The sequence below is a fragment of the Mytilus edulis genome, chromosome 2, assembly GCF_963676685.1.
Source record: "Mytilus edulis chromosome 2, xbMytEdul2.2, whole genome shotgun sequence".
Taxonomy (NCBI): Eukaryota; Metazoa; Mollusca; class Bivalvia; order Mytilida; family Mytilidae; genus Mytilus; species Mytilus edulis.
Window position 1 is genome coordinate 54,645,057 of NC_092345.1, and position 25,472 is coordinate 54,670,528.

General features: G+C 31.1%; 1 protein-coding gene across 7 annotated transcripts; it reads right to left on the minus strand.

The window, feature by feature from the left end:
• Positions 1-24,581, minus strand: LOC139510267 (uncharacterized). 7 transcript variants are annotated; one of them, XR_011661864.1, is made up of 14 exons: positions 24,510-24,561; positions 20,242-20,279; positions 19,431-19,574; positions 18,150-18,235; positions 17,405-17,516; positions 16,564-16,683; positions 15,703-15,729; positions 13,936-13,962; positions 10,408-10,516; positions 8,905-9,029; positions 8,037-8,180; positions 6,878-7,003; positions 3,564-4,812; positions 1,362-3,172 (listed from the first exon to the last, which is right to left on the minus strand). XR_011661864.1 is itself a non-coding variant. In XM_071296758.1 (13 exons), exons 2-13 carry the CDS (start codon positions 20,261-20,263, stop codon positions 4,067-4,069), a joined length of 1,788 nt encoding a protein of 595 aa, XP_071152859.1. In that variant the 5' UTR covers positions 20,264-20,279; positions 24,510-24,561; the 3' UTR covers positions 1-4,066. The 7 variants fall into 7 exon arrangements, 4 of the variants coding, with proteins under 4 accessions (XP_071152859.1, XP_071152860.1, XP_071152858.1 ...); XM_071296758.1 differs by having other exon boundaries at positions 1-4,812; XR_011661866.1 differs by lacking the exons at positions 13,936-13,962; positions 15,703-15,729 and having other exon boundaries at positions 1-3,172; positions 24,510-24,578.
• Between the last annotated feature and the right edge of the window lie 891 nt (positions 24,582-25,472).

The window sequence follows — 25,472 nt, forward strand, 5'->3', positions numbered from 1 at the left end:
TTTAACTAAGATATATAGCAGATTTATTTCATTATTAAATAACAATTAAAAACATTTGGAAAAAGAATTGTCAGTATCATCAACTGTATACTGTCCGGCATTAGTGTAATACCTCAAATGGGCATAAGCAGCATTCAACAAGTCACCTGACTAAATATACTATCAAAATATTGCATCAGACATTTAGACTTTTTGATATAATGAAACATTTAACTGTAAATTTTTAAGGTAAAAACCATGTCAATCATACTTGTATATAATAGTATATGACTAACGGAAAATAATTTATTGGAGGTTTATACATAGAGCGAAACAACTGAGGTCAAAGGAAATCTTAATTTTATTAGTCATTTTCCCAAAAAAATTGCTATATTTTTTTTTTATCTTAAACACTGAATGACGGTCACATTGAAAGATCAAATAAACTGTTGGATTTTTAAAACAAACATTTTATAATATAAAGAAAGAAAAAAATTAATGAAATGTTTATTTTGTTTAAAATTTGACAAAAAGGAAAGTATTCTAAAATGTCTGATGTTTTTGTTTTTTTTTTATGAGAAGGATCTTAAATAGCTTCACATTCTCATACTTAAAAATTCTTATATAAATCATTACAATTTGTCAAAACACTATTTCATACAAAAATACTTGTTCTTAATGCAGAAAAAAAGGCTTCCTTACAACTTAAATTTGAACAATACAACCACAAAATAAATCAAAACTAAAACTTTTATAATTATGCATTCATATAAACTGTATATCAAATAATTAATATATAAACAATATACAACTTCCCTTAAACAACCCTGAAAAATACTATAAAATTTGATTAAATTTGTCCACAACAGACATTCAAATATTTGTTTGCCTTCACAACAGATAATAATTAACTAGAATTAATTATATTAAAAAAAGTGTAAATGACAATAGCAGGTATAACAAACAAATCTATGTTAGATGAATGCACAAAACAATTATTTCAACTATGATATTACTAATAAACTTTAATTTAACAATACATTCTTGAATTCTTGAATACAAAAGATACTTCCTTTATACATGAAGATTTTTAAACGTCACAATTTCACAAACAAATTTAAAAATTTTATCTTTTATGACATAAAGCAACCCACATTCCTATAAAGTATCTATCACAGGAATAGCATTACCAAAGATTGTCAATTTACAAGAGTTTACGACATGTTGGAAGCTTGGTTTCAAATTGTACAGAAATTATTGTAATAAAGAAGAATATTTTTTTTTAGGTTTTTGTTTTTTTAATATCATGGATAAATGGGGGAACAGTTCAATATTAATAAAAATTAAGATTGCATATCTTGTTCTTTTCATTATACTTAATTTTATACAAAAGCAATGAGAATGCACGTATTTTTTTCTTTCTTTTTTGTTTCAAATTATCAGGTTCTCATTTTACATGTATTTCTTAACTTTTTATCAAAAGAAAAAAAATAGAAATTCAAAAAAAATTTTTTGCAAAAATGTGTCAGAAATATTTCTTTAAAAATAAAAAAATAAAAACAGTAGCAAACATTTTAAGATTATTTCATTAAACGGCTGCAACTTTCAATTAATGAAAACAACTAATCTGCCTTGAACTGCCTACATGAATATGTAAATATATAAATTCATTAGACATCACTAACCTACATTGTTAATATATATATAAATTATGTGATAAAATGTGGAATGATAAATGTATAAACAAATATAACAAAACTATATACATCACAACTAGGATTATAGAATTTTTATGCTTGGAAAACTTAACTAAGAAAATCAACATCTTCAAGCCAAACTTATAGTTTTATTTTATATAAAAATTTACATCAAATTTATATTTAACTTAATATTTTATGATACTGAAATAAAATTTCAACAAAACTGAAAACTTTTTACATCCTGGTGTTTGTCTTCTATTAATATAAGTAGACTTCTCAATAAATAAAATATATAATTCAAATTAATTCATAATGCAACAAAAAATGCAAACGAAACAAATAAATGCCTAACACAAAAATTTCCTTTTTTATGATCAATTTAAAATAAAAGCTCTTTTTGTAATATATATGTATATCTAATTATGCATGTGCAAAACTAAAATTTAATTGATCTACTTTACATGAGAGCAAAACCATCAATCTGTGGCTACATCATTCAGCATTCATGATTAATTTCTATAGCACTGAGATTCTAACTTCCAATAATGAAAGTTTGTATATTTGATTTATAAATAGCGTCGACAATGATCAATAACAATTTCCTTTCAAAAATCTAATATTGGTATTAACAATTAATTTTTAACAATAATTATACTGGACTTTTGTCAAATTTAATTCTCCCGTACCAAAAAAAGTTATAGTATTTCTATAAATTTTAACATCAATTAATTACTTTTCTCTCTCCCTCCTGCCCGAGTGCTTAGAAATATAACAGATAAAATGTTGATCAAAGTAGAAGAAAAACAAACCATGTATATTACAGAGACATCGTATCAACACTTCAATTTTGAAAGTCAGTCATTAAAACACCCATTTTTGATAACATTATGTATAGACAGTCAACATTTACATACATTTTTTCTTCTTGATGATGACAGTTTATACCAATGAAGACAGCAAATGAACTGACTAGCTCTAAATAAATCTAGTTAACATCCTGAGTTGGGAACACAAAATGGCTCCACAAAAAACTTGTAAGTACAATATGATATATTTTTTTTTAAATAACTGAGAGTTCATAAATAATCCTAAAACATAAATTCTCAAAAAAAAATCAAACAACTTTAGTCTGTAATAAACATATATAAGATATACAACCTGTTTCACAAATAAAACTTCATTTTTTTTAACACTGGCATCTTTTTTAACATGTAAACTGATATAAATACACAAGATTACTTCTGAAAAGTTGTTATAGATTAAAAAACATCTTTTTACATGATTAAATTTCAATTTATGTGATTATTAAACACAGAAAATTACAGGCATATTTTGATTTTCTAAAGATATATATTGACTAAATGCATTTAATAAATGCTTAAATGAAAAATCTCAAATAAAAGATGGATGAAAATGTGATTGCAGTGGAATATATTGTTTTATTTATAGGAACTTTTGATGTCCTTTTATGTCTCTACACCTGTTTAAGGAAGCTGGCTTGTCATGTTTTGGATTTTTTGTCAGATTTTCGGAATCCTCTGGTTTATTCCATTTGAATGCCTTGAAAAAATTTGCCCGGTGACCCCCATTTTTCTTTTTGAAAATCTTTTACATGTATAATGATAAGCCATCTGTAAAAGTCTTATAAAATTTTAATTACTTTTTAACAGTTTTTGAGAACTTCAACTTGTCAATGATAAAGCTATGAAAAGTCAAGAGAGAATTTTTTCCCGCCAAAATTTCAATGGCTCATATCTCGAAAACAAGTACGGTGACCTATATATTTTTTTTGCTCTTTGGATTCCTTTATCAATTCCCTATCAATATAAACTAGTGCTTTGAAAAGTTAATTACTATGAAACTAAGAAGCGAACTCCCTTAAACTCTTTTGTTGTTTTCTTTTGATAAGAGGTTTTAATGAAAAAATCTTACAAAGAAATAAATCTCAGACATCATCTTTCTAGATCAAATTTAATTTCAATATCTCTAATCTATGAAAAATTTAATTTCCTGCACCAATAAATGAATAAAAGTCAGAAACAAAAATTGCACCACTTGAAACTTGAAGAAAATACATGAAAGCAGAAAACATATTTGCATATCAAGTAAAGTTTTAGGTTTTGTAGCTCTCATATAATTTGCAACAAAAAACACAATGCATTTTATTTCCAGGAACAAAATATAAGAAAATTAAAAATGATTTAGAAGATAGATTATCAAAAACCAAATTAAGTTCTCTTCATGCTGCATTTCAAGTCAAACGAATACACAAATCAATGTTATTGCACTTTGAAGCTAACAAAATGATTGATAAAGATGAGCACTTTTAAAAAGCAAAAGCATATGTCTAATATTGACACAAAGTCAAGAAATTGACGTCTGGTAAATTAGTCTTCATCTTCACTAAGGTATGGGTTGCTAATTAATCTGATAATAGTTTTCATCATTGCTGCTGCCACGAGTGAGGCATAGGGTTGCCATTCTTTGTTCCTTGTTCCATCACTGTAGTCGGCTATGCCTCGTATGAACAGGAAACTATCCTTTCTATTACCAACAATGGATTCTAAGACTTGATCAAACTCGGCATCAAAACAGGTGATGTTATATTTATGAGCAAAGTCAAGTCTAGTGGAATCATATTTGGTGACTGGTCTTCCAGAACCAATAACACCGTAATGAACGTTGGGAACGCCTTCTCTAATGCTCTCTCCATCTTCTGGTTTTAAGGGATGTTGTACCTCTATCAAATCGTCTTCTCCAATGTTCATGTATAACCTATCGCTTTCTTTTGGTGGTCTATTAAAATCTGCCTCCTGATTGCGTAGAAGATCTAAACCTTCGTAAATATATTTTTCCCAAGGTGCCTTATCTGGTTTTCTCTGAGCCCTATCTCGCAGTTTTTCGACAACATTTTGAAGAGTGAAATCCCTAGGAGCAAATGTACGAAGTTTATATGTCAAGTTATCTTCTTTATCTCTAAATATTTTGTCACAGTGATAGTACACGTAGCCTTTGTCATTACACTGTGACATAACAATATCTCCAAGACGTACATGTTTGTAATAATCTGTGTAATGGGGAACTCCTCCAGAAACGCCCACTACAAACACATGCTCTATATTTTGGAATGATCCTAAAAAAAAGTTATTTTAGCTAATTAGTGGATAGAACATACCAGTTTATTTTAAAGGACTTAAAATCTTATTTCAGAACTGCACTGGATTAGCATTCTTCAAATTGAAATCTTCAAATATAAATACAGTAATTTACATTCTCCTTTTCATAAATTCTATAACACATTTTCACATGCCCTCTTCGTACATGATAAACATTACAGTAACTTATCAAATAAACTTGCATTGGTATTTCCTGTTGAAATCATTTACTTTCTGCTAATCTAATACCATTGTGTTTTTTTTCTGATAAGAGGATATCTCTGCTGCACATTGATTATTAACATACTAACATCATGTATGTGTTGAATTGAGATACTTGCTGCTCTCATTTAATTTATTTACTAACATTGTATAACTATTTCCTGCTTAGATGAGGCCTGTGCTGCCTAATGTTAATACGTTTAATAACAGTGTTTTGTTATTTCCCAATGAGATGATCCCTGGGCGGCTCTATGGTTGTGGTCATCCTATAATTCTTTTTTTGATCTTGTGATATGAGCACTGTGTCGCTCTATTGTCATTTCTTGATTACCTGCTTGTGGTAATTTCTGATGTATATTGTGCTGCCACATGGTAACCAACTTATACCCTGCTGCTGAAGCATATTGATGAGTATTGTGTTGTAAGAATGAATAGATCTATATTGCTATGCTAATTTACCTAACAACCTTGTGGTTGTGTTTCCTAATGAGATCTGTGCTGCCCTATGGTTACTTACATAATAACCTTGTGGTTGTGTTTCCTAATGAGATCTGTGCTGCCCTATGGTTACTTACATATAACCTTGTGGTTGTGTTTCCTAATGAGATCTGTGCTGCCCTATGGTAAATTACCTAATAACCTTGTGGTTGTGTTTCCTGGTGAGATCTGTGCTGCCCTATAGTTACTTACATAATAACCTTGTGGTTGTGTTTCCTGATGAGATCTATGCTGCCCTATCGTAACTTACGATGAGATATGTGCTGCCCTATGGTAACTTACCTAATAGCCTGATGGTTGTGTTTCCTGATGAGATATGTGCTGCCCTATGGTAACTTACCTAATAATCTTGTGGCTGTGTTTCCTGATGAGATCTGTGCTGCCCTATGGTAACTTACCTAATAACCTTGTGGTGTTTCCTGATGAGATCTGTGCTGGCCTATGGTAACTTACCTAATAACCTTGTGGTTGTGTTTCCTGATGAGATATGTGCTGGCCTATGGTAACTTACCTAATAATCTTGTGGCTGTGTTTCCTGATGAGATCTGTGCTGGCCTATGGTAACTTACCTAATAACGTTGTGCTTGTGTTTCCTGATGAGATCTGTGCTGCCCTATGGTAACTTACCTAACAATCTTGTGCTTGTGTTTCCTGAAGAGATATGTGCTGCCCTATGGTAACTTACCTAATAGCCTGATGGTTGTGTTTCCTGATGAGATATGTGCTGCCCTATGGTAACTTACCTAATAACCTTGTGGTTGTGTTTCCTGATGAGATCTGTGCTGGCCTATGGTAACTTACCTAATAACCTTGTGGTTGTGTTTCCTGATGAGATCTGTGCTGGCCTATGGTAACTTACCTAACAATCTTGTGGTTGTGTTTCCTGAAGAGATCTGTGCTGCCCTATGGTAACTTACCTAATAGCCTGATGGTTGTGTTTCCTGATGAGATATGTGCTGGCCTATGGTAACTTACCTAATAACCTTGTGGCTGTGTTTCCTGATGAGATATGTGCTGCCCTATGGTAACTTACCTAATAACCTTGTGGTTGTGTTTCCTGATGAGATATGTGCTGGCCTATGGTAACTTACCTAATAACCTTGTGGCTGTGTTTCCTGATGAGATCTGTGCTGCCCTATGGTAACTTACCTAATAACCTTGTGGTTGTGTTTCCTGATGAGATCTGTGCTGCCCTATGGTAACTTACCTAATAACCTTGTGGCTGTGTTTCCTGATGAGATCTGTGCTGCCCTATGGTAACTTACCTAATAACCTTGTGGTTGTGTTTCCTGATGACATCTGTGCTGCCCTATGGTAACTTACCCAATAACCTTGTGGTTGTGTTTCCTGATGAGATCTGTGCTGCCCTATGGTATCCTATTTGAGGTAATTTTGTTGAGACTACTTTGTGTTCTCCAATATACCCAATAGTGTATACATTGGATTCACCTTAAATAAAGTAAATTACAAAATTATGAACTTAAAATGTTTGGCCGACTGATGAAAACTGCACAAACAATATCCTAAATTAATTTCACATACAAAATGAGTTTTTTTGTCTTCTATATTTCCCCATAGTTAATTGAAACTAGAACTGTGAGTAAACTAAGGTTGACTTCCTGTAAAACTATTACCCCAATATTCCAATACTGAAGGAAACAAGAATGTGTCCCTAGTACACGGATGTCCAATCCCTACTATCAATTTCTATGTTCAGTGGAGTGTGAAAATGGGGTAAAACTATAATTTGGCATTAAAATCAGAAAGATCATATCAACAGGAACATGTGTACTAAGTTTCAAGTTGATTGGACTTCAACTTCCTCAAAAATTACCTTGACAGAAACTTTAACCTGAAGCAAGACAGACAGATGAACAGACGGACAAATGAAAGAACGAACAGACCAGAAAACATAATGCCAATAAATGGGGCATAAAAAGTGATTATCTCCCTTTTGAAATGTATTTTTTCTTCATGCACATCCTCCACTGGTGATGTGTAAATTTTCATAGATAACAATCCTGTTAGAAGACGTACCTACAAGTAATGGAGAGATTCAGTGATTCCTCAATAGCATCCCCCAAAATAAAAACATTTGTTTTTGCTCAGGTTAAAATACACTTTTTGAATGTTATAGATCCATTGTGGGCCACAATTTGTGGCAATATATAAATTCAACCACTAATGTCACAATCTATGTTAATATTAAAGTATGTTTTGGGTTGTTTTTTTTGACAGCTACAAGATATGCTCACTAGTGAAATTTGTGGAGAAGCAAGAAACAGTGCATTCAGGATAAATGCACATGGTTTAATAGGAACTATGTTTTTAATCCTCTTTATACTTTTGTTTTCAAACAAAATCATTTTCATGCATATTAGTAGTTGTCTTTTCAGTTGAGATGAATTAATAAGTGTGTTTTCCAGTGATATTTTAACTGTGAAAGTATTGCATAATTTGCCAGTTAACAGAAATAAACTACCTTCAGTTTTAAATTTAACAAAAGTAGTTTTTTGTTCCATCATTGCATCTACTGCAAGTTTTTCTGAATAATTTGCTGTAATTATGGCAATTGTTGGCTGTTGATTGGCTGCTATGGTTGGCATCTGTTTTACATGTTGCACCTCTAAAACAGAAAACAAAATTTAAATTTAAACAACTTTTTGAACCATTCATCATTATTTTACCCTTCTATAAACCTTCTGTAAAAGCATCACATACTATCGAGTGGTGATTAAATACTCAACATTAACAAAGACAGAATGAACTCTGTCATAACTATAAAACAAATTCTTACAATTTAAATCATTTCAAACTATCCATTTGGTGTTAATCATTGGGGGGGATTAATAATGTTTAATTTCAAATCAGATTTTTTTTTCTCACTTTCATAACAAAAAAGAAAGATGCTCATACAGAACAGTGTCTTAAGAATTTACATGGAACAAAAATTATGATTGTGTAAGGTAAAAACAAAACAATATTTTCTTGTAAAGAGAGAAGTTAATATGTTAAGGCTCTATTTGGCTTAGAATTTGAGGTATTACCTGATTTTGGTGTAAATGTTAATTGAGAAGTCAAAATTGCAAGATCTTTGTAATATTATAATCATATTCATAGATATTTCATGTCAAATGATATTTTTATATTCAATAATGGCAGAATTTGGAAAAATATGTAACTGTAAGACAAAAGCAATATTTTGTGACTGTCATTCGATATATCTTATTTCCATCTCTGATGATTTTTCACAACAAAAAAGTTTTTTACATAACATCCAATTGCAAATATAGGGCAATTGTAGACATGAGTTTTATTATAATGCTCAGTGCACTGTAAAGGAATCTAACCTGTTTTGTCGTCATGTAATACATGTCGGACAACTTTCTTTCCATCTTCCATTTCAGCAATAAGTTCTTTTTGTTTTAGTTCTCCTAACTGTAGGGTAACCATAGCTGGATCAGCATTTGTTATTCTGAGTTAAATAAAAGAACAGAGTTTAAAAATTACTTCTACAACCTTGTACACTGTCAAGATCTTGCATGTTAATATATGTTATTCAGGATATTTCCTATGAAGACTGAATAACAATTAAATTATACTAAGAGTGTTCTATATATGTTTTTGTTCATAGGGGACATGGCTTCCTTTCCATTGCCAAGGTAACCAATTAAATTGCATATTAATATAAAAAAAGAAGATGTGGTATGATTGCCCATGAGACAACTCTCAACAAGAGACCAAAATGACATAGAAATTATCAACTATAGGTCACTGTACGGCCTACAACAATAGGCAAATCCCATACCGCATAATAAAAGGCCCAAAATGACAATGTAAAACAATTCGAACGAGAAAACTAATGGCCTTATTTATGTACAAAAAATGAACAAAAAAATAAATATATAACACATAAACAAACAACAACCACTGAATTACAGGCTCCTAACTTGAGACAGGAACATACATACAGAATGTCGTGGGGTTAAACATGTTAGCAGGATCCCAACCCTCCCCTAACCTGGAACAGTGGTATAACAGCCTGTATGTTTCACTACAGTATAGATTTTAGTGGAATTTCTATAGTGAACACTGTGTGTAAAGCATACTTAAATAAATCACTAAACTCAATTATTAAACATCAAACTGGCGGTCATCAACAGTATTTTTTATCTTATTTTTGAAAGACAACACCTCTATGCTTGATGTATGAAGTAAACTTATCATGTAAAAAAAGACAGCAGACCATGTTCCAAATTATCCGTAAAAACAAGAATGTGCCCATAGTACACGGATGCCCCACCCGCACAATCATTTTCTGTTCAGTGGACCATGAAATGCACAGTCCGAAAAACATAATGCCTCTAGATGGGCCATAAAAAGAATATATTTTTTTTATATATCTTTAATTTCTTCACTTCTAACAATCAAATTGAAGAGGAGCTGGTTGACACAGAGATATGTCTGTCCTTAATGCATTATTAATAGAATAATGCAAATGATTAAATTAATATTGCAATATGTTTACATGCAAACTATGCAAACATTCAAAAAGAAAATATATAGAAATAAAATATGCAAATGTAAATACAATTGCATACCAAATAACATCTTCCACTACTAGTTCCCCTTAAACTGACAAAAATCACAAACTTTACCTTAAAACTTAGAAAAAATGAGAAAAAAAATGAATATCAAATATAATTGACCTACAACTAGTGGTTCCCCTTATAAACCTAGGCCTAATCTCACATTGATACATTGTTGACACCTCTGCCAGAAACAGCATACTTAAGTTTCTCTTTTTCTTCTGTACTTTGCAATGGGGATACAAAAATGAACTACATTGTTACCTGATTAAATCCTCTACCTCCAACACATTAGGATAAGCTGATTCAAGTATTTGTAACAGTTTCTCCCTCAATTTCTCTTCTTCAGATCTCTTGTCTTCCTTGTTTATACCTACAAATAATTAATATTCAATCGTATTTTATTATTAATTTACTCTGCTTCATAACACTGCACTTGCACAGTAAGTGTGTACAGCCTGAATTTGACCTGCAAAACTTTTCTTATTTCCAGAAACAACCCATAACATTTATGTCTCGTTTCTAGAAGTTAAAGAATGAAATTTATTCAGCACAACAGTACCCTTTTAATCTGCATAATATTATTGACTATACATACTGTTCTGATTATCATTTTATACAATGACTGTATATAGAAAATCACTATATAAAGTTGTTTGTTTTTTTGGGGGTTGTTTTTTTCCATTTCAGATAAATTTATTGTTTGATTTTGAAATCTTGTGATGTTAACATTCATTTTTTATATCTTATAAAATTGTTAATGTGAATCTACAGTTTCAAAATCCAGATCTAGAACTATAAAATTAGTTTTTTCTGACTCATTCTTCAGTGCAAAAAGATCTTTCTATAAATTATTCATGAGTGTCTCATAAGATTTAACCTGGCTGTACCAAAGACTAGCAAAATACCTGAGGACTAAACATGTGCAGCTGTTTATAATACATTACAGCTTTTACATTAATGCTAGCAAGACAAATCTTTGTTTGGCTTGCTTGCTTTGTTTGTATCAGTGTTTGCTCAAGCATGGTAATTTAGATAGGCGGGGCTTCAGCTTGTATACATCATACTTAGATTGTATTGGACGTTATGTCTGAGGTGAAGGACACTTAATTTTAAAACATCACATGACAAATATTCTCACGTTTTCTCACCTGTAAAAATACAATAATTTGTCAATGAAAGAAAAATATAAACTTTTTTCTTGTATGAGGCTGAGAAACTGGCCTTCAACATTAATTGACCTAATATTGTTTTTATAACATATCAATCTATTAGTTCAGTCAGTTATTTCCATGTCTGTCCTTCGATTATGCAACTCAAGAAAATATTCCAAAAAATGGGAAACAATTGTATCGAAAAGAGAAAATCGAGTGCACCTTTTTTATGTTAGGGTGTGTTTGAGATGAATATTTTGTCTTGAAAATGTACAAAACAAGAGTATTTGATACATCATCTCGCTTCAGACTCTATCATTTTATATAGCAAAGCTACAGGTTGACTTTATAACATAAAAAAATCACAGTACTAAAAGATGAAATATAGGGGTCAAGTGAAATACCTATCCAGTGGATCACAAAATCAGAGTAGGTGTGTTCGAATAGCTATTTTACTAAAAGTGCTTGACGACAGTCTTTAAGTTGGATCTCTGAAAAAAAAATTGTCTTCCATTTCTACGATTGTGAAAATGAACTGGCGTAATAGGAAGATAATTTCGACGAAGTAGAATCCTGTCTGTATTGTATATTTACAGGTAAGGAAACATGTGAGAATATGTATCATGTGATGTTTTAAAATTTAGTGTCCTTAACCTCCAACATAACGTCCAATAAAATTTAAGTATGATGTATACAAGCTGAAGCCCCGCCTATCTTAATTACCATGCTTGAGCAAACATTGATACAAACAAAGCAAGCAAGCCAAACAAAGATTTGTCTTGCTAGCATTAATGTAAAAGCTGTAAGTGTTTCTATGTCTAGCTTTATTCAATATCCATAAACATAGTTGATATAGATGACATTCAGAAAAGGATTGCTCATAAACAAAACAAAACAAGAATGTGTCCATAGTACACGGATGCCCCACTCACACAATCATTTTCTATGTTCAGTGGACCGTGAAATTGGGGTCAAAACTATAATTTGGCATTAAAATTAGAAAGATCATATCATGGGGAACATGTGTACTAAGTTTCAAGTTGATTGGACTTCAACTTCATCAAAAACTACCTTAACCAAAAACTTTAACCTGAAGTGAATGGACGGACGGAGGCACAGACCAGAAAACATAATGCCCTTCTACTATCGTAGGTTGGGCATAAAAATATTTTGGTTTGCAACAGAACTCTCATTTCACAATACAAAAAACTTTTAAATCAAACTATCTAAATATTCAGTTGAGATTTGTTTTGAAGATTGTTGGAGGTGACATACATTTGCTATCAAGGTATTGGAACAAAGATTCATGCTTATATACATTGGAGTGGCTTCTTATCCAATATTATACAACCTACATAGTTCTGGTATAAATGTTCTACCAAGTTCTCTTATGATTTCAGAAATTTAATGTTAACCAACTTATTTTCAGATATTTTTTGGGTTTTCACCCCATTTCACTGCATTCTATTTTTGGAACTTCTTACTTTGCTTATGTACATGAATGCATATTAAAATGATCTGTCATATTTGCAACATTTAATGAAATAGTCACATTAAATTTCTACTACATGTAATGACAAAAATTTGAAAGTATCATAAATAAATCAGTTGCAAAAATATGCTGGTTTACAGTAATTTCATATAAAATATTTAAATCACATTTTGTCCTATTCCGAGTCATTTATGTTTCTAAAAACCTAGGGATTCAAAAATGCATTCAAAATATTTAAATCATGCTCAACTAACATATTAAAAACAGGTAGCACACAAGACTGGTTAATACAAAATCATTCAAAACCGTGGAGTTTATTTAAAAGTTGAGACTATGTTCTGAATAAAATATAAACAGAATCATTAAAATTTTAAATTATTAATGGGAAACAGAATTATAGATTTGGATAAATTAAATATTCAATGAATGGGAAAAGGGAGGATACCTGTTTGCATATGTATATATTTTATATAAAAAAAAAATATCCAAGACTTCCTAAATACACTATCATACCTTAAAACATTCTCATTTCAACATATATCATCAATATTACTTGTTTATTACACACATATCATGTGAAAGTTAACATATTATCAAACCATACATGTAATCATATTCATAATTATGCAAAATTCTGGTCACAATTTTTTCGCAAATCAAGTGTTAACTGCTTTATTTAAATTAAGAAAAAAAAATAGATCATTATCTGCTTCAAATTCGGTGGCAAATGTTTCAAGCATTTAAAAATAACATACAGTTGTTTTACAATAGCTGACTTTCACATGACTTTTGTTGATTAAAATACTGTCAAGAAAAAGAGCATTTACTGTGAACTTCAAATATTTTCACTAAACAATCATGCATCATATCCTTGTTTTTAATATTTCACACAGTGATATAAAGCAACTCAATACTTGTCCATGGTTGTGTTATGTGCAATTTATTGGGAGAAGCCCGACCATCAACGTGGAGTGTTATAATACAAATCATGCATGCTTTCACAAACAATGTTAAACAAACTTAATGTTATTGAAGTTCACACACTTTTTCCTGCCATCAAAAACTAAAGTTACAGTTTAAACATATAAGGTCGCAATCTCCACAACTACAACACTCGTTCTGTCACCATGGCAACCAAATACTTACCAAAATATTGTTCAGCATCAGAAGGTCCTAACAGTGAATTATAAATAAGTTATCAGCATTACCTATACATGTATTGTGCACCCAAACTAGATTTAAATGAGGAGTCATGGCTATCAAAATTTTATATCAACTTAGTTAGCAGAGCTTTAGAAACACATCACTACTTAAAGAAGCATATTTTTTTTAAATAAGATTATAACCTGCAGGAGCAATTCATCCATTCTATTATTCGTCAAAGTTTACAATTTGATGCTTTAAAAAGTCTCTTACATGTCTTATGGAAATTTATTGTATATTCCAATGACTTTGCAAATGTAATCCAATATGCAATATATATACATATATATATGTAAATGATTCATAATGATCCAAGAATACTATATGATGATTCATTCTCGGGCTAGTTTGATCAATATTTGCTTCAAAGGTACACAGTAAATTCAAACATGCAACAATAACAGCATAACTGTTAGCCACTGTGCATGAAGTATTTTATCTATTCTGCTGCAACAATAACGGCATAACTGTTAGCCACTGTGCATGAAGTATTTTATCTATTCTGCTGCAACAATAACAGCATAACTGTTAGCCACTGTGCATGAAGTATTTTATCTATTCTGCTGCAACAATAACAGCATAACTGTTAGCCACTGTGCATGAAGTATTTTATTTAGTTTGCAGCAACAATAGTAGAATATATACACTTTGCATGAAGTATTTTATCTATTCTGCTATTTATATACATATAGCTGTATAGACTCCTAATTTGAAGATTATCAAGGACTCAATGTGTAAATAAGACATCTTGCTATGACAACCTAACTTTATAATTGTGTCAATAAAATAACATGTGTATACTGTCCTTTCAGGCTAGGAATGCATTCATTCATATAATCTCTGGAATATAATTTTGTTCAAGGATTTAAAAGACATGCAAAAAACATGAAAGCCATGGCTTCAATTGGATAATATGGGCACTTTTTTTAAATGGTAACATTCTGCATAAAGCACACTTTCATGATCAAACATTTCCAACAATGAAATGTAAAACAACAAAGTGTCACATCTGAAATTTAATTACATGTCCATGGAAATTTCTGTTTTTAATGTCATGCAACTGAATGCGGATTTATGAATTGATAAAAATTATCACAAACATGCTGAACTGTATCTGCAGTGCTAAGTCATAAAAGTATGTGAAAGGCTAGAAATGTGAAAATTAAAATAAATATATATCAATCGTCTTTTCTTGTTTACCCAGGCAGTATAAATGACATTATTTTCATGTTAAAATTTCTTCTGATATGAGTGAACATTTTTAGCTTGCTTAATTTCACTGCAAAAAAGAGTTCAGAGAACATGACTGTGTGCATATTAAAAGTAATGTTAACAAATATTTTTAGAGATATCTAATGACTTGTTTTTAAGTGGCAGTCAAAACTTCCAGCCCTTTATTGCAGTCAATAGCTACATTGCAGGATCCCGGACCTACACCTACATTTTGGATTATTGTCAATGATTGAAATTTGTTTAAATCTTGAACATGGGGTAATGTTTGGCATTGGATGTTTACTAACAGCATTTGATAAAACACATTGCTTATTTTATAATAAAAGTAATGAAAAAATGTTTACTACAGAGATATGTAAACCAACATATAAGAAATGTAAAAGAAACTGAGAAAGACAACGACATGTAAAGTATATACAATATGAAATACAAAGGGGGATTTGAACTGAGTACTGCAGATACAACATTGACACATACCTATCATATCGGGAGATATTCCCTCCCCTGATAAAACCAATACACAGTTAAATGTTTATACTACAATTTTCAACTTTTCTATTTCTGTACACTTTAGGGACGACATCAAAAGTTCAATGTAGGATAAACAAGAATGTGTCCATGGTACAGGGATGCCCCACTTGCACTATCATTTCCTATGTTCAGTGGACCGTGAAATTGGGATTAAAAATCTTATTTGGCATTAAAATACATTAGAAATATCATATCATAGGGAACACGTGTACTAAGTTGTTTGGACTTCAACTTCATCAAACACTATCTTGACCAAAAACTTTAACCTGAAACAGGACAGACAGACGAACAAACAAATGCACAGACCAGAAAACATAATGCCCCCTATATTCACACCTAATTCATATAGTCTTTTCACCACCCCCCCCCCCTCCCCCACCCCCCCCATAACTTAATTTGGGATAAATTGATTGACCAATAGGGATACATGTAAAATCAATGTCAATTAAACAAAACTTTAAGCAATTTTAATCCCACCCACCCACAAACTAAGTTTTTTTATCTTATTTTTTTATCCTACATTGATCTTTTGATCTCAACCCTTAATGTCATAAGTAAATAAGTATACAACAAAATATTATTGATCCTGCTTATAAATTAAGATCAGCACTTATAGAAATCAATTAGTAAGAATACAATTTTTGTCTTTAATATTGATCACGTTTCTGCTGGAGTTTCACAAAAAAACTCATTTTGTCAAAACAAGAAACATAATTCAATGTTAAACATAATACTTAAAATACTGAAAGTTAATTGGCCTTTTCCCTAAAATAGATAAATTTAATAAAAATGTCAGCCTCAACAAACCTGGACTCATTGGTGCTTCCTCGTCATCAAGCAGACGAATCTCCAAATCAACATTCTTAGCTAACTTATATTCAGGCTTTTTCATCTGCTTCATACATTTCTTAATAAAACCAACATAATCTGAAAAATAAAAATAAGTACAAAACTCATTTCATTTAACCAATTTGCTTTTATTGTCTTCCTTGACTTTGGTTTTCTACAGCAACTAGTTCAAATTTCTGACCAGTCAACAGTTTGGTTTTATAAAACAAATTGCAAATTGGTCAGAATTTTGAAGAAGTTGCAACAGGTGGAGAGTCAAGTCACAGTAATTGGTATAAAGTAAATTATAGTAATGCTACTCATCTTTCATCTTCTTGTTCTTATTCAATTATGACTAAAATAAGTAACTAGATAGCCCCTGAACTGAAATCTGTCCTTTCTTTTTTCTAAAAATTATAAATCCATACCAGTAGTATTATTTCTCATAAAGATCAAATGTTAATATTAACATTTATTTTGAATATATGCCACTTTACTTTATTTCACATCGGTTCCTAAACACACCATCCCATGCAGATTGTATAGAGCAAACTCATTACTGAGTGAAAATATAGTTGTAAATTTCTATATACATTTGGTCACTGGTGGAGAAATGTCTCATTAGCAATCACACCATATCTCCTTATTTTTATAAAACAACTGTCTCAAAATGTTATCTAAACTCGTTACTTCCAAAACTACATTGGATTTAGCATGATTTAAATTAATAAAAAAAACACACTTTTTAAGCACAAAAAAAATCAGTGATCCAATGGATGATTAGTAAATTTTAAGAGATATCAAAACTGTCTATACAAACCCCTTGGGAAATTCTGTGGTCTCACAAGTTCTTTAAAGAATTCATAGGCTGTAGTAACTTGTTCTAAATAATCAGTTCCATCAACATACCAAAACTTCAATCGTCTGCTCTCCTGGAAAAAAACCCAATTTTGTCAATTCTGTAATAACAAAATGCTTGATACTCCAAAAAAAAAGTATGCCTGCCATTTTTAAGTAAATAAAAGTAGAAATGTTGAATTCCATGTTTTGGCATGGGAAACCCCCAAAAATCACTTAAGATTCAAAATTAAAATACACAAAAAATGAAATAGCAGGTGCACAGGTTAGACAAATGACATGTGCAGGGTTCATGGAATTCAGTCAAGTCTTTATAAGGAATCAAGTAGAAAACATAAAATGTGACATTACATGTAGCTTCTGTTCTGAAGGTGAGATAAACTATTTCTGTCTGTTGCTTCAGATTTGCTGGAAGGAACAAAATCATCTCTATCCACTTGGCTCATGTAAATTTTGTTATGTACTAATTACGTACCCAATGCTGACTAAAAATTTTGGGAATCAGTGCACACGTTGTTCACTGAATTTCTCCTGATTTAAACCACAAACAACTGATCATAGCTCACAATCATCTTTTCACAAGGCAACAATATCTGATGTTCAGAAATTACAAACCAAACCAGTCAATACATAAAAATGCCTACTGTTGCAAAGATTGTCAAAGACACAAATACCAAAAGGAAAAAAAATAAAATATTTATACAAACCACATGTTTTTTTCCTGTTTTCTGATCAACTAAGAAACAGTTAAATCCTATCTGTAACTGAGGTCTTCCATAGGAATCTAAATCTCCTTCAAATATAATTGATAAAATACATCAAAATCTAAATCATAAATCATTTGTACATATATATATATAAAATTGAGAATGGAAATGGGGAATGTGTCAAAGAGACAACAACCTGATCATAGAACAGGCAACAGCAGAAGGTCACCAACAGGTCTTCCAATGCAGCAAGAAATTCCCGCACCTGAGGGCGTCCTTCAGCTGGCCCCTAAACAAATAAATATACTAGTTCAGTGATAATGAAGGCCAAACTCCAAATTCTACACAAGAAACTAAAATTAAAAATAAAATAAAATATGTTCGTTTAAATAATAATTTTCAAATAATTTGTAGTTCAGCAAGATATGAATTCTTTGATAAATGTCTCTCACTGACTTGTAAGTGGGCTACAAAGTATCTTTGTTTTGATTGAGCACTGTTCAACTCACAATGTTGCTCCCATAATAGACTCAATGTAAATCCTATATACCTACCCTATTTTTTGCAGCATGTAACAATAATCGCACATACTTTTTTGTTATCTTACAAAAATTGCAATGAATTTTGAGGGAATCAACAATCATTAATGATAATCTTCACTTAATTACTTACAAACCTAGTTATGAAATCTGCTGGACAAAAGATCTATTTAACAGAACTTGAGTCATTTAGTATACAATATACTAAATATGTTCAAGATGACAGAACTAAACAAAAATTGTTAAATCAAACATTTAAAAAAAATGGTATCAGATACAATTATGACCAACTACATACAATGATATATATTTTAATTCAAGTGACAAGTTAAATAGATAATCAGGAAGAGAGAATATGTTCTGAATGCAAATTTAACCCCTGCTTTGAGCCAAGCCATTTTTTCAAAATGCTTGTTCACAAGGCGACATATGTCACCAGACACAATAAACTGACTCAAGACAGTCTTTTTCTTACTCCTATATCTCAAATGGTCAAAAGAGATGTATCAAAAATCAATTTTTAAGTCATTGAAAATTTTCATTTAAGGTAGTGTAGTGTAAAACAATGGTCACTACACAGGATTACAAGATACAAATTGTATTAAGTTCTGTCTCTTATGACTCTATTGACAGTGAATTGTCAGAGTGTCCCTTTAGTAAAAACCATACAAATGTCACAATGTACACAAAAAGGTAAGGAGTGTACTCATATTTTTGTCTATGTAGTATGTATACCGCATACCTTGAGCCTTTTTATTCACTACAAATCCTTTATTTATACCATCTCCAACATGCTCTGCTGCAGATGTGTCAAGTTCTTCTTTACGTTTCTTTTCAATCCTTATATGTGTAGTTTTGCCCTTCTTTGTTGGGGTCATTACAATCTCTGAAAGATTGACATTACAGTATATACATAATATACAGTCTTCACGCTGAGTGGTAGCCCAGGCTGGTAAAATTGCTCTTGGGCCTGTAAAAATCAGACCTACAGGCCAATAGAATCTAACTAAAAATTTTCAAAAATTGAGCTGCGGGCCTAAAGATTTAGCAGTTCAGCGTGAAGACTGAATATATATATACAGTTATGAATCTTAAAATAATGTACATAACTAAGTTTTCACCTTAGAACATTAGAACAGCTTGAGATACTTTAAAGCTATATATTTTTAAACATCATATAGACATGTATAATGTCTTTAAACATCCCTTCCATTTTTCTACATATATAGCTACAAAGTGCTGTTGAAAATTCCTCTTTTGTTAGAAGGCTATTAGAAATTGCATTATAGATCACTGAATTTAAAATCATTTCTACAAATATTGATACTTAAAATGTAGGTACAGCTTGTAAATGTACATTGTATTAAATAAATCATCTACTGTTCATTATAAACAATTTCTTAAATTCATTTTATCAATATACATGTAGATACAATATATGTTTGAACACAACTGTTTAACTTTTAGAAATAACAATATGAATACTGGAAACCTTTGGTTTTCTATATTAGATTACATGGAGAACAAAGCATTATAAAATTAGTTTAAAATACCTTCTTGAACTTGATCATCCATCGTTCTTCTCTAAGTTCTGTACATGTAAAACAAGCAAAAAACAGAATTAAAACATTTACATTGCGCATTGTTTGTTTTTGTCTATTATCCTTTGAATGTACATGTAGCTGTTAATGTTGTTGCTTACAGTTGTATCATAAGAGAATAAATGTAAGTGTTTAACAGCATTTCCTTTCTTTGAAAGTGATTTGCCAGTAAAATGTATATTTGTAGCTCTATCATTTCTCATGTGGTAAGAATTGCTATATGAATATGTTTGCCTTTTTTCATTCTTAAAACATTTGATCTTTTCCAGTCTTCACAATTAAACACAAGCCTACTGACCAGTCAGGTAAACATTGTGTGACCATGGGACCTTTGCAATATTCCCAAAATGAAGCATCTACTGCCTTCAGTTACATGTATTAATTTAAATAAATTTACAAGACTGATATTTTAAGCTAGTTCATCTAACAAATAGAAAGTCAATAGGTTTTTCACAAAGACTGCTTTCCCAGTACACAACAGGACTATATTAAGGTATATAGCATTTTTTTTATCTGAGACAAGTGCCTGTGGCTGTTTTGCATGAGAGTAAAGATTTATGTCTATACACTAATTGGGAGTTGTTTTTTAGGAATAAAATAAATCTGTTGACCCAAAATCAATGTAAATAAATAACCTCCTCCAACAATAGGATCTTGCTGTGATGGAATATCATTTTATGCATTTCGAGGCATAGAAAATATATTTGCAAGTCATCTACATTGTATTGTAAACTTGGTTAGTGTGCAAAAGAATATGATTTGAAATCATAAAGGAGCTGTTTTTGACAAATTTTATAGGACCAATCCTGGAATCTGGGCCTCTTCGCCCTTGTACTTGTTAGCCTCGAGTCTAATCACCCTGATTTTTATTTATTTTATTTTTGTACATGTCTAGTTGAATACTTATTTGTACAGAGAATATTTAAGTTTGTTGAAAAATTCACCAAATATTTGGATTGCTGCAACCAAATACTTATTTTCCTGTCATTTGTATTAATTCTAGCACATCAATTTATGCAGTATAATGATATAAATAAATGAACTTATAAATCCTTTTCATGTTTTACAGGTGGAACATAATTGTTTATCAAAACATCAAATAAAATGATGTTTTTTATTATAAATCCATCAAAGAAAATTATTACAACAATCAGTGAGTATTCTTTTGTACATTTGACGTTCCAAAACACGCCAATCAATTTTTAATATTTCCATATGTTTTCATGATTTTTTTCTATATAAATATCTGAATAAGGTTTAATAAACTTTAACATGTTTAACCCTTTCAAAGCTACACAAAAGAAATAGAATAATGGCTGCTGCTGCTGCATTTTTTTTTGTGTTCATTCATTAGAACAATATATTTCTTTTCAGACTGCTGTATCTTTTTTATTATAAGAGATACAGAGACAGTTATTGCATGAAAATTTCAGTAAAATTTTTATCAGGTTATCTGCATTTTCAGGTAATTAACAGGTAAAGGGTGTAATTTATTACATTGTTGAATTTTGAAAAAACTACTTTTAGTCTTAATTTATTTTGTTGTTTTATCTGCCATATAATATAGAATACACCAGTTGCTCGATTCCGTAGCGTATTGCAATATACACACCGTATTATATAATCGTGTCACAAATAATTGGCTTCGTCCTGAAAATTTTCAGTCAACCTCCGTTTTCCCCCCTTTTTCTACATCTTGTAATGATCGATCAAATCATATTTCCTACTTGAATTAAGTGTAATAAACACATTGAGATAACAAGACACCTTCTAACTAATCCTCGTTGTCAGTTTCGCCATAGAAATGCTGAAATATTTCCATATTTACAGCTTTGTTTCTGATTTCCGCAATTTGCATTTGTCAAAATATTTGTTTTTATTTTCCTTCTACTGCATAATTTTACTATAAAAATTGCCGGGATTTCAAGCGCAAATGAGACCTTGTACATGTTGTATATCCTCGATTCATACGAGGAAAAATTAGAGAGGACCCGAATGAAAACCAAATGGTTTAAGAGTCCTGATGAAAAATCCGTTGTCATCGTGGCATATGCCAGGAATAGCCATGGATGACGTACAAATGTACGTCATCGTGGCATATGCTGTGTATAGCGTTGAAAGGGTTAATACCCTTCAAATAAATTTTTTTAATAACAGTCAGGACAGTAGGGTGAAAGGATTCTATCTGTCTATGGGTCAAAGAACCCAGGGCAAAGAAAACTGACTGGATATCCCAATAGACCACTTTGGAGTTCATCTGTCACTGGAAAAAAATTGTCAATTATGCACGCCTTTATGACGTCATTTACTAGATAGAAGGGATCGCCTGTATCATCAAGCCAGGGATCGTCATTGTGCAGGATTAACTAGAAATAGTTTCTGTTTTGTAAATACTTACATTTGTAATCAAAATTCCCTAATGACAGCAGTGTTGATTGTCAATTATGAGAATCTAATTTAAGTGCAATATAGTATTATCATGATTATAGTGTTCCAACCACTCGCTCAACATTGGAACCATTGTGACTATGTCCCATAATGCACAAATGATGTTCACTAAAACAAATCCAGGTCCGTTCGCCCTGATTCACGTTAATTTGAAGCTGACTATTTTATCAAAACATTTGATATTAATATTTTTTATTAATAATCCATCAAAAGATAAGTATCACAATATAAAACATGATAAACAGTCAGGGGACTTACTGATATAAGTGATTTTTAAATCACTTATTTGAGTAGCAAATTTGAAGTTTTGTCTCAAATTGTGATTTTGTAGTTTTACCAAAATTTCAAGCACATAGGTTTAAATAATATCTTTTCATTAGTAAAATTGAAAAAAATGTATTTTTTGCTTCTTTTAAGTAGCAAGGTTTATGCCTTTGATCCTATCATTAAGCTGCAAATTCTATTTTAGTTGAAAAAATGCTGTAATAATGGCTTTACATAATGAACTGATACTTTCTTGACAGATTTTTCCCAGCAGTGGGAGTGTTTTTCCTATAAAGTTCAAGGTTTTATCTTTCAGATTATATAATAAAATTCTACTGTTCGTGATAAAAATTTCACTGTTCGGGGGTGTTGAAATTAGTGGGGGTTATTAAAATAATGATACTTAAAGAAGTGATTTTTGGGAAGGAAATTGAGGTATGTTACTTAAACAAGTGATTCTTATGTCATTATCCTAGATTCAGTACAAGGTCATCACCTGAAATGACCTGGTCATCCTAGACAACACAGATGTTGGTTCTGATAAGTTTAGAAACATAATTAGTCCCTGGATCATTAGTATTCTATATTTAAAGCTACAGTAAAATTAAATCACTTCTTCTAGTGATTATTTTGTACTACTTAAATATGTGATTATTAAAGAAAGACAACTCTTAATTCCAACCTTTATGGAAATAATGCTACTTGAATCAGTGATTTAGAAAATCACACATTTAAGTAAAGTCCCCTGACTGATAAATCAGTGATCCAAATTACTTTGTCATTGAACAATTAATGATCCTAAACAAGCCATAAACTTTTGAATTTTTCCTGTTTCCGGCATGAATTTCAAGAATATATCATAGAAATATCTGAATAAGTTTATTTAAATTCAATGCCCTGAATATTAATATTTTTAGTAGGGCGAACGGACTCTATAGGCGAACGAATGTAGGGCAAACGAACCCAGGGCGAACAGTCCCGATACCCACTAAAACCAGAGTTTTGAACGGAAATGCATCGAACTCGAAAGTAGTCTATTCTACTGCAATACACCTTATCGCTAATCCCTGCTTGAAATTTTGACAACAATCACTTTTCCATTGTGGGTCAGATATTTTGTTATACAAATAGTGATAATGTGTATAGCCAATAACCCTGAAAGTATATATAGTGCCGTCACGTAAAATTGGCACCATGTTTATAGAAGTGTAGACAGGTCAAGAATATTATATCATTTCTGTAAGAACATATACTTGCAAATTTGAAAAGTCCTTCATTTTGGTAACATAATTAAATGAATAAACCCCAGCATGAAGGAAATACAGAGTAACATCATGCATGCAATAATTATATTGACCAAGGCCAAGATGGGTAGCTGTGAAAGTCAGAAGTTATGACTACACTTTTGCAACTATATTATCAATCGGTGCAATATGATTTAAAAGCTGTTTTTAAATGCAATAAGTGTAATTAGGACTAGCTGATTCATCAAAGAAACATGTACATACTCTCGAATCAACAAGGTGCGACTTCCAAAATTTTTACACACCTGTACACTGCGCATGTGCAGCGTTGTTGTTATTGGTTCGCGCTCGGACCAAGCTTGATACCTTTTCCGGGAATTTTAGAATTTAACATTGATAAGTTTGTTATTCTAAATTGGATGTTAGGGGACGACCATTTGATATTCTGTGGGAGGGGGGCAGGAGGATTTGTTTTTGCTCGGTTATTTATTTTTGTAAACTAAGAGGACAGTTATTCATTTTCTGCACTATTGAAGCAAGATTTTTCATTTTCATTAACATGATTAAAGCAAGGGACTGATTATTCATTTTCACAACTATATTTATGATATTCGAAAACATACAATTTTTAAATAATTTATTTATTATAAATAATACATGTATAGTCAAATCATTATGTACTATTTAATAAGAATTAATCAACATCCTCTGCAGAAATGAATCTTTTATGTCCCCAACTGCATATACATGGATTGCATACATACATTCGCTCGTGTATGTAACAATGATTTAGATTTTAACGAGAGAAATTTATGTATTACTGAAAAATTATTACACCAGGGTTTTCGATATCACAAACTAGTCAAAACATTTATAAATTTTATCATCGGTATAAGGACATCATTCGTAAATATAGCTCAACATGCAGACTTCTTATACGTTCAGGTATTTCACATTCAATTTTTTATGGAAATATTCTTCGTAAAGCACAAACGTGTCAGTATTCACCTCAAAAACTAACAAAACCTTTGAATAGACTTATTAAGAAGGGATATAGTTACGATACTGTTGTCAGGTCATTAAAGATTGCCGATGATATTTTGGCGTTAATATTGATTCACTTATAGGGTCTTTGCATCGGAACTAAACACATTTATTCAAAAACCAGTTGTTGGCATGACACGGGTATGTTCTTCTCATATATGTTATGATGGTATGATACTAAAC

Excerpts from the sequence above, each read along its gene's own strand:
- LOC139510267 (XM_071296758.1), bottom strand. The coding sequence starts at position 20,263 with ATGGATGATCAAGTTCAAGAAG. Across the intron at positions 16,684-17,404 it reads ACCACAGAATTTCCCAAGGG|ATTATGTTGGTTTTATTAAG; the intron begins GTTTGTATAGAC and ends TTTATTTTTCAG. Across the intron at positions 13,963-15,702 it reads AATATCTCCCGATATGATAG|GACCTTCTGATGCTGAACAA; the intron begins GTATGTGTCAAT and ends ATTCACTGTTAG.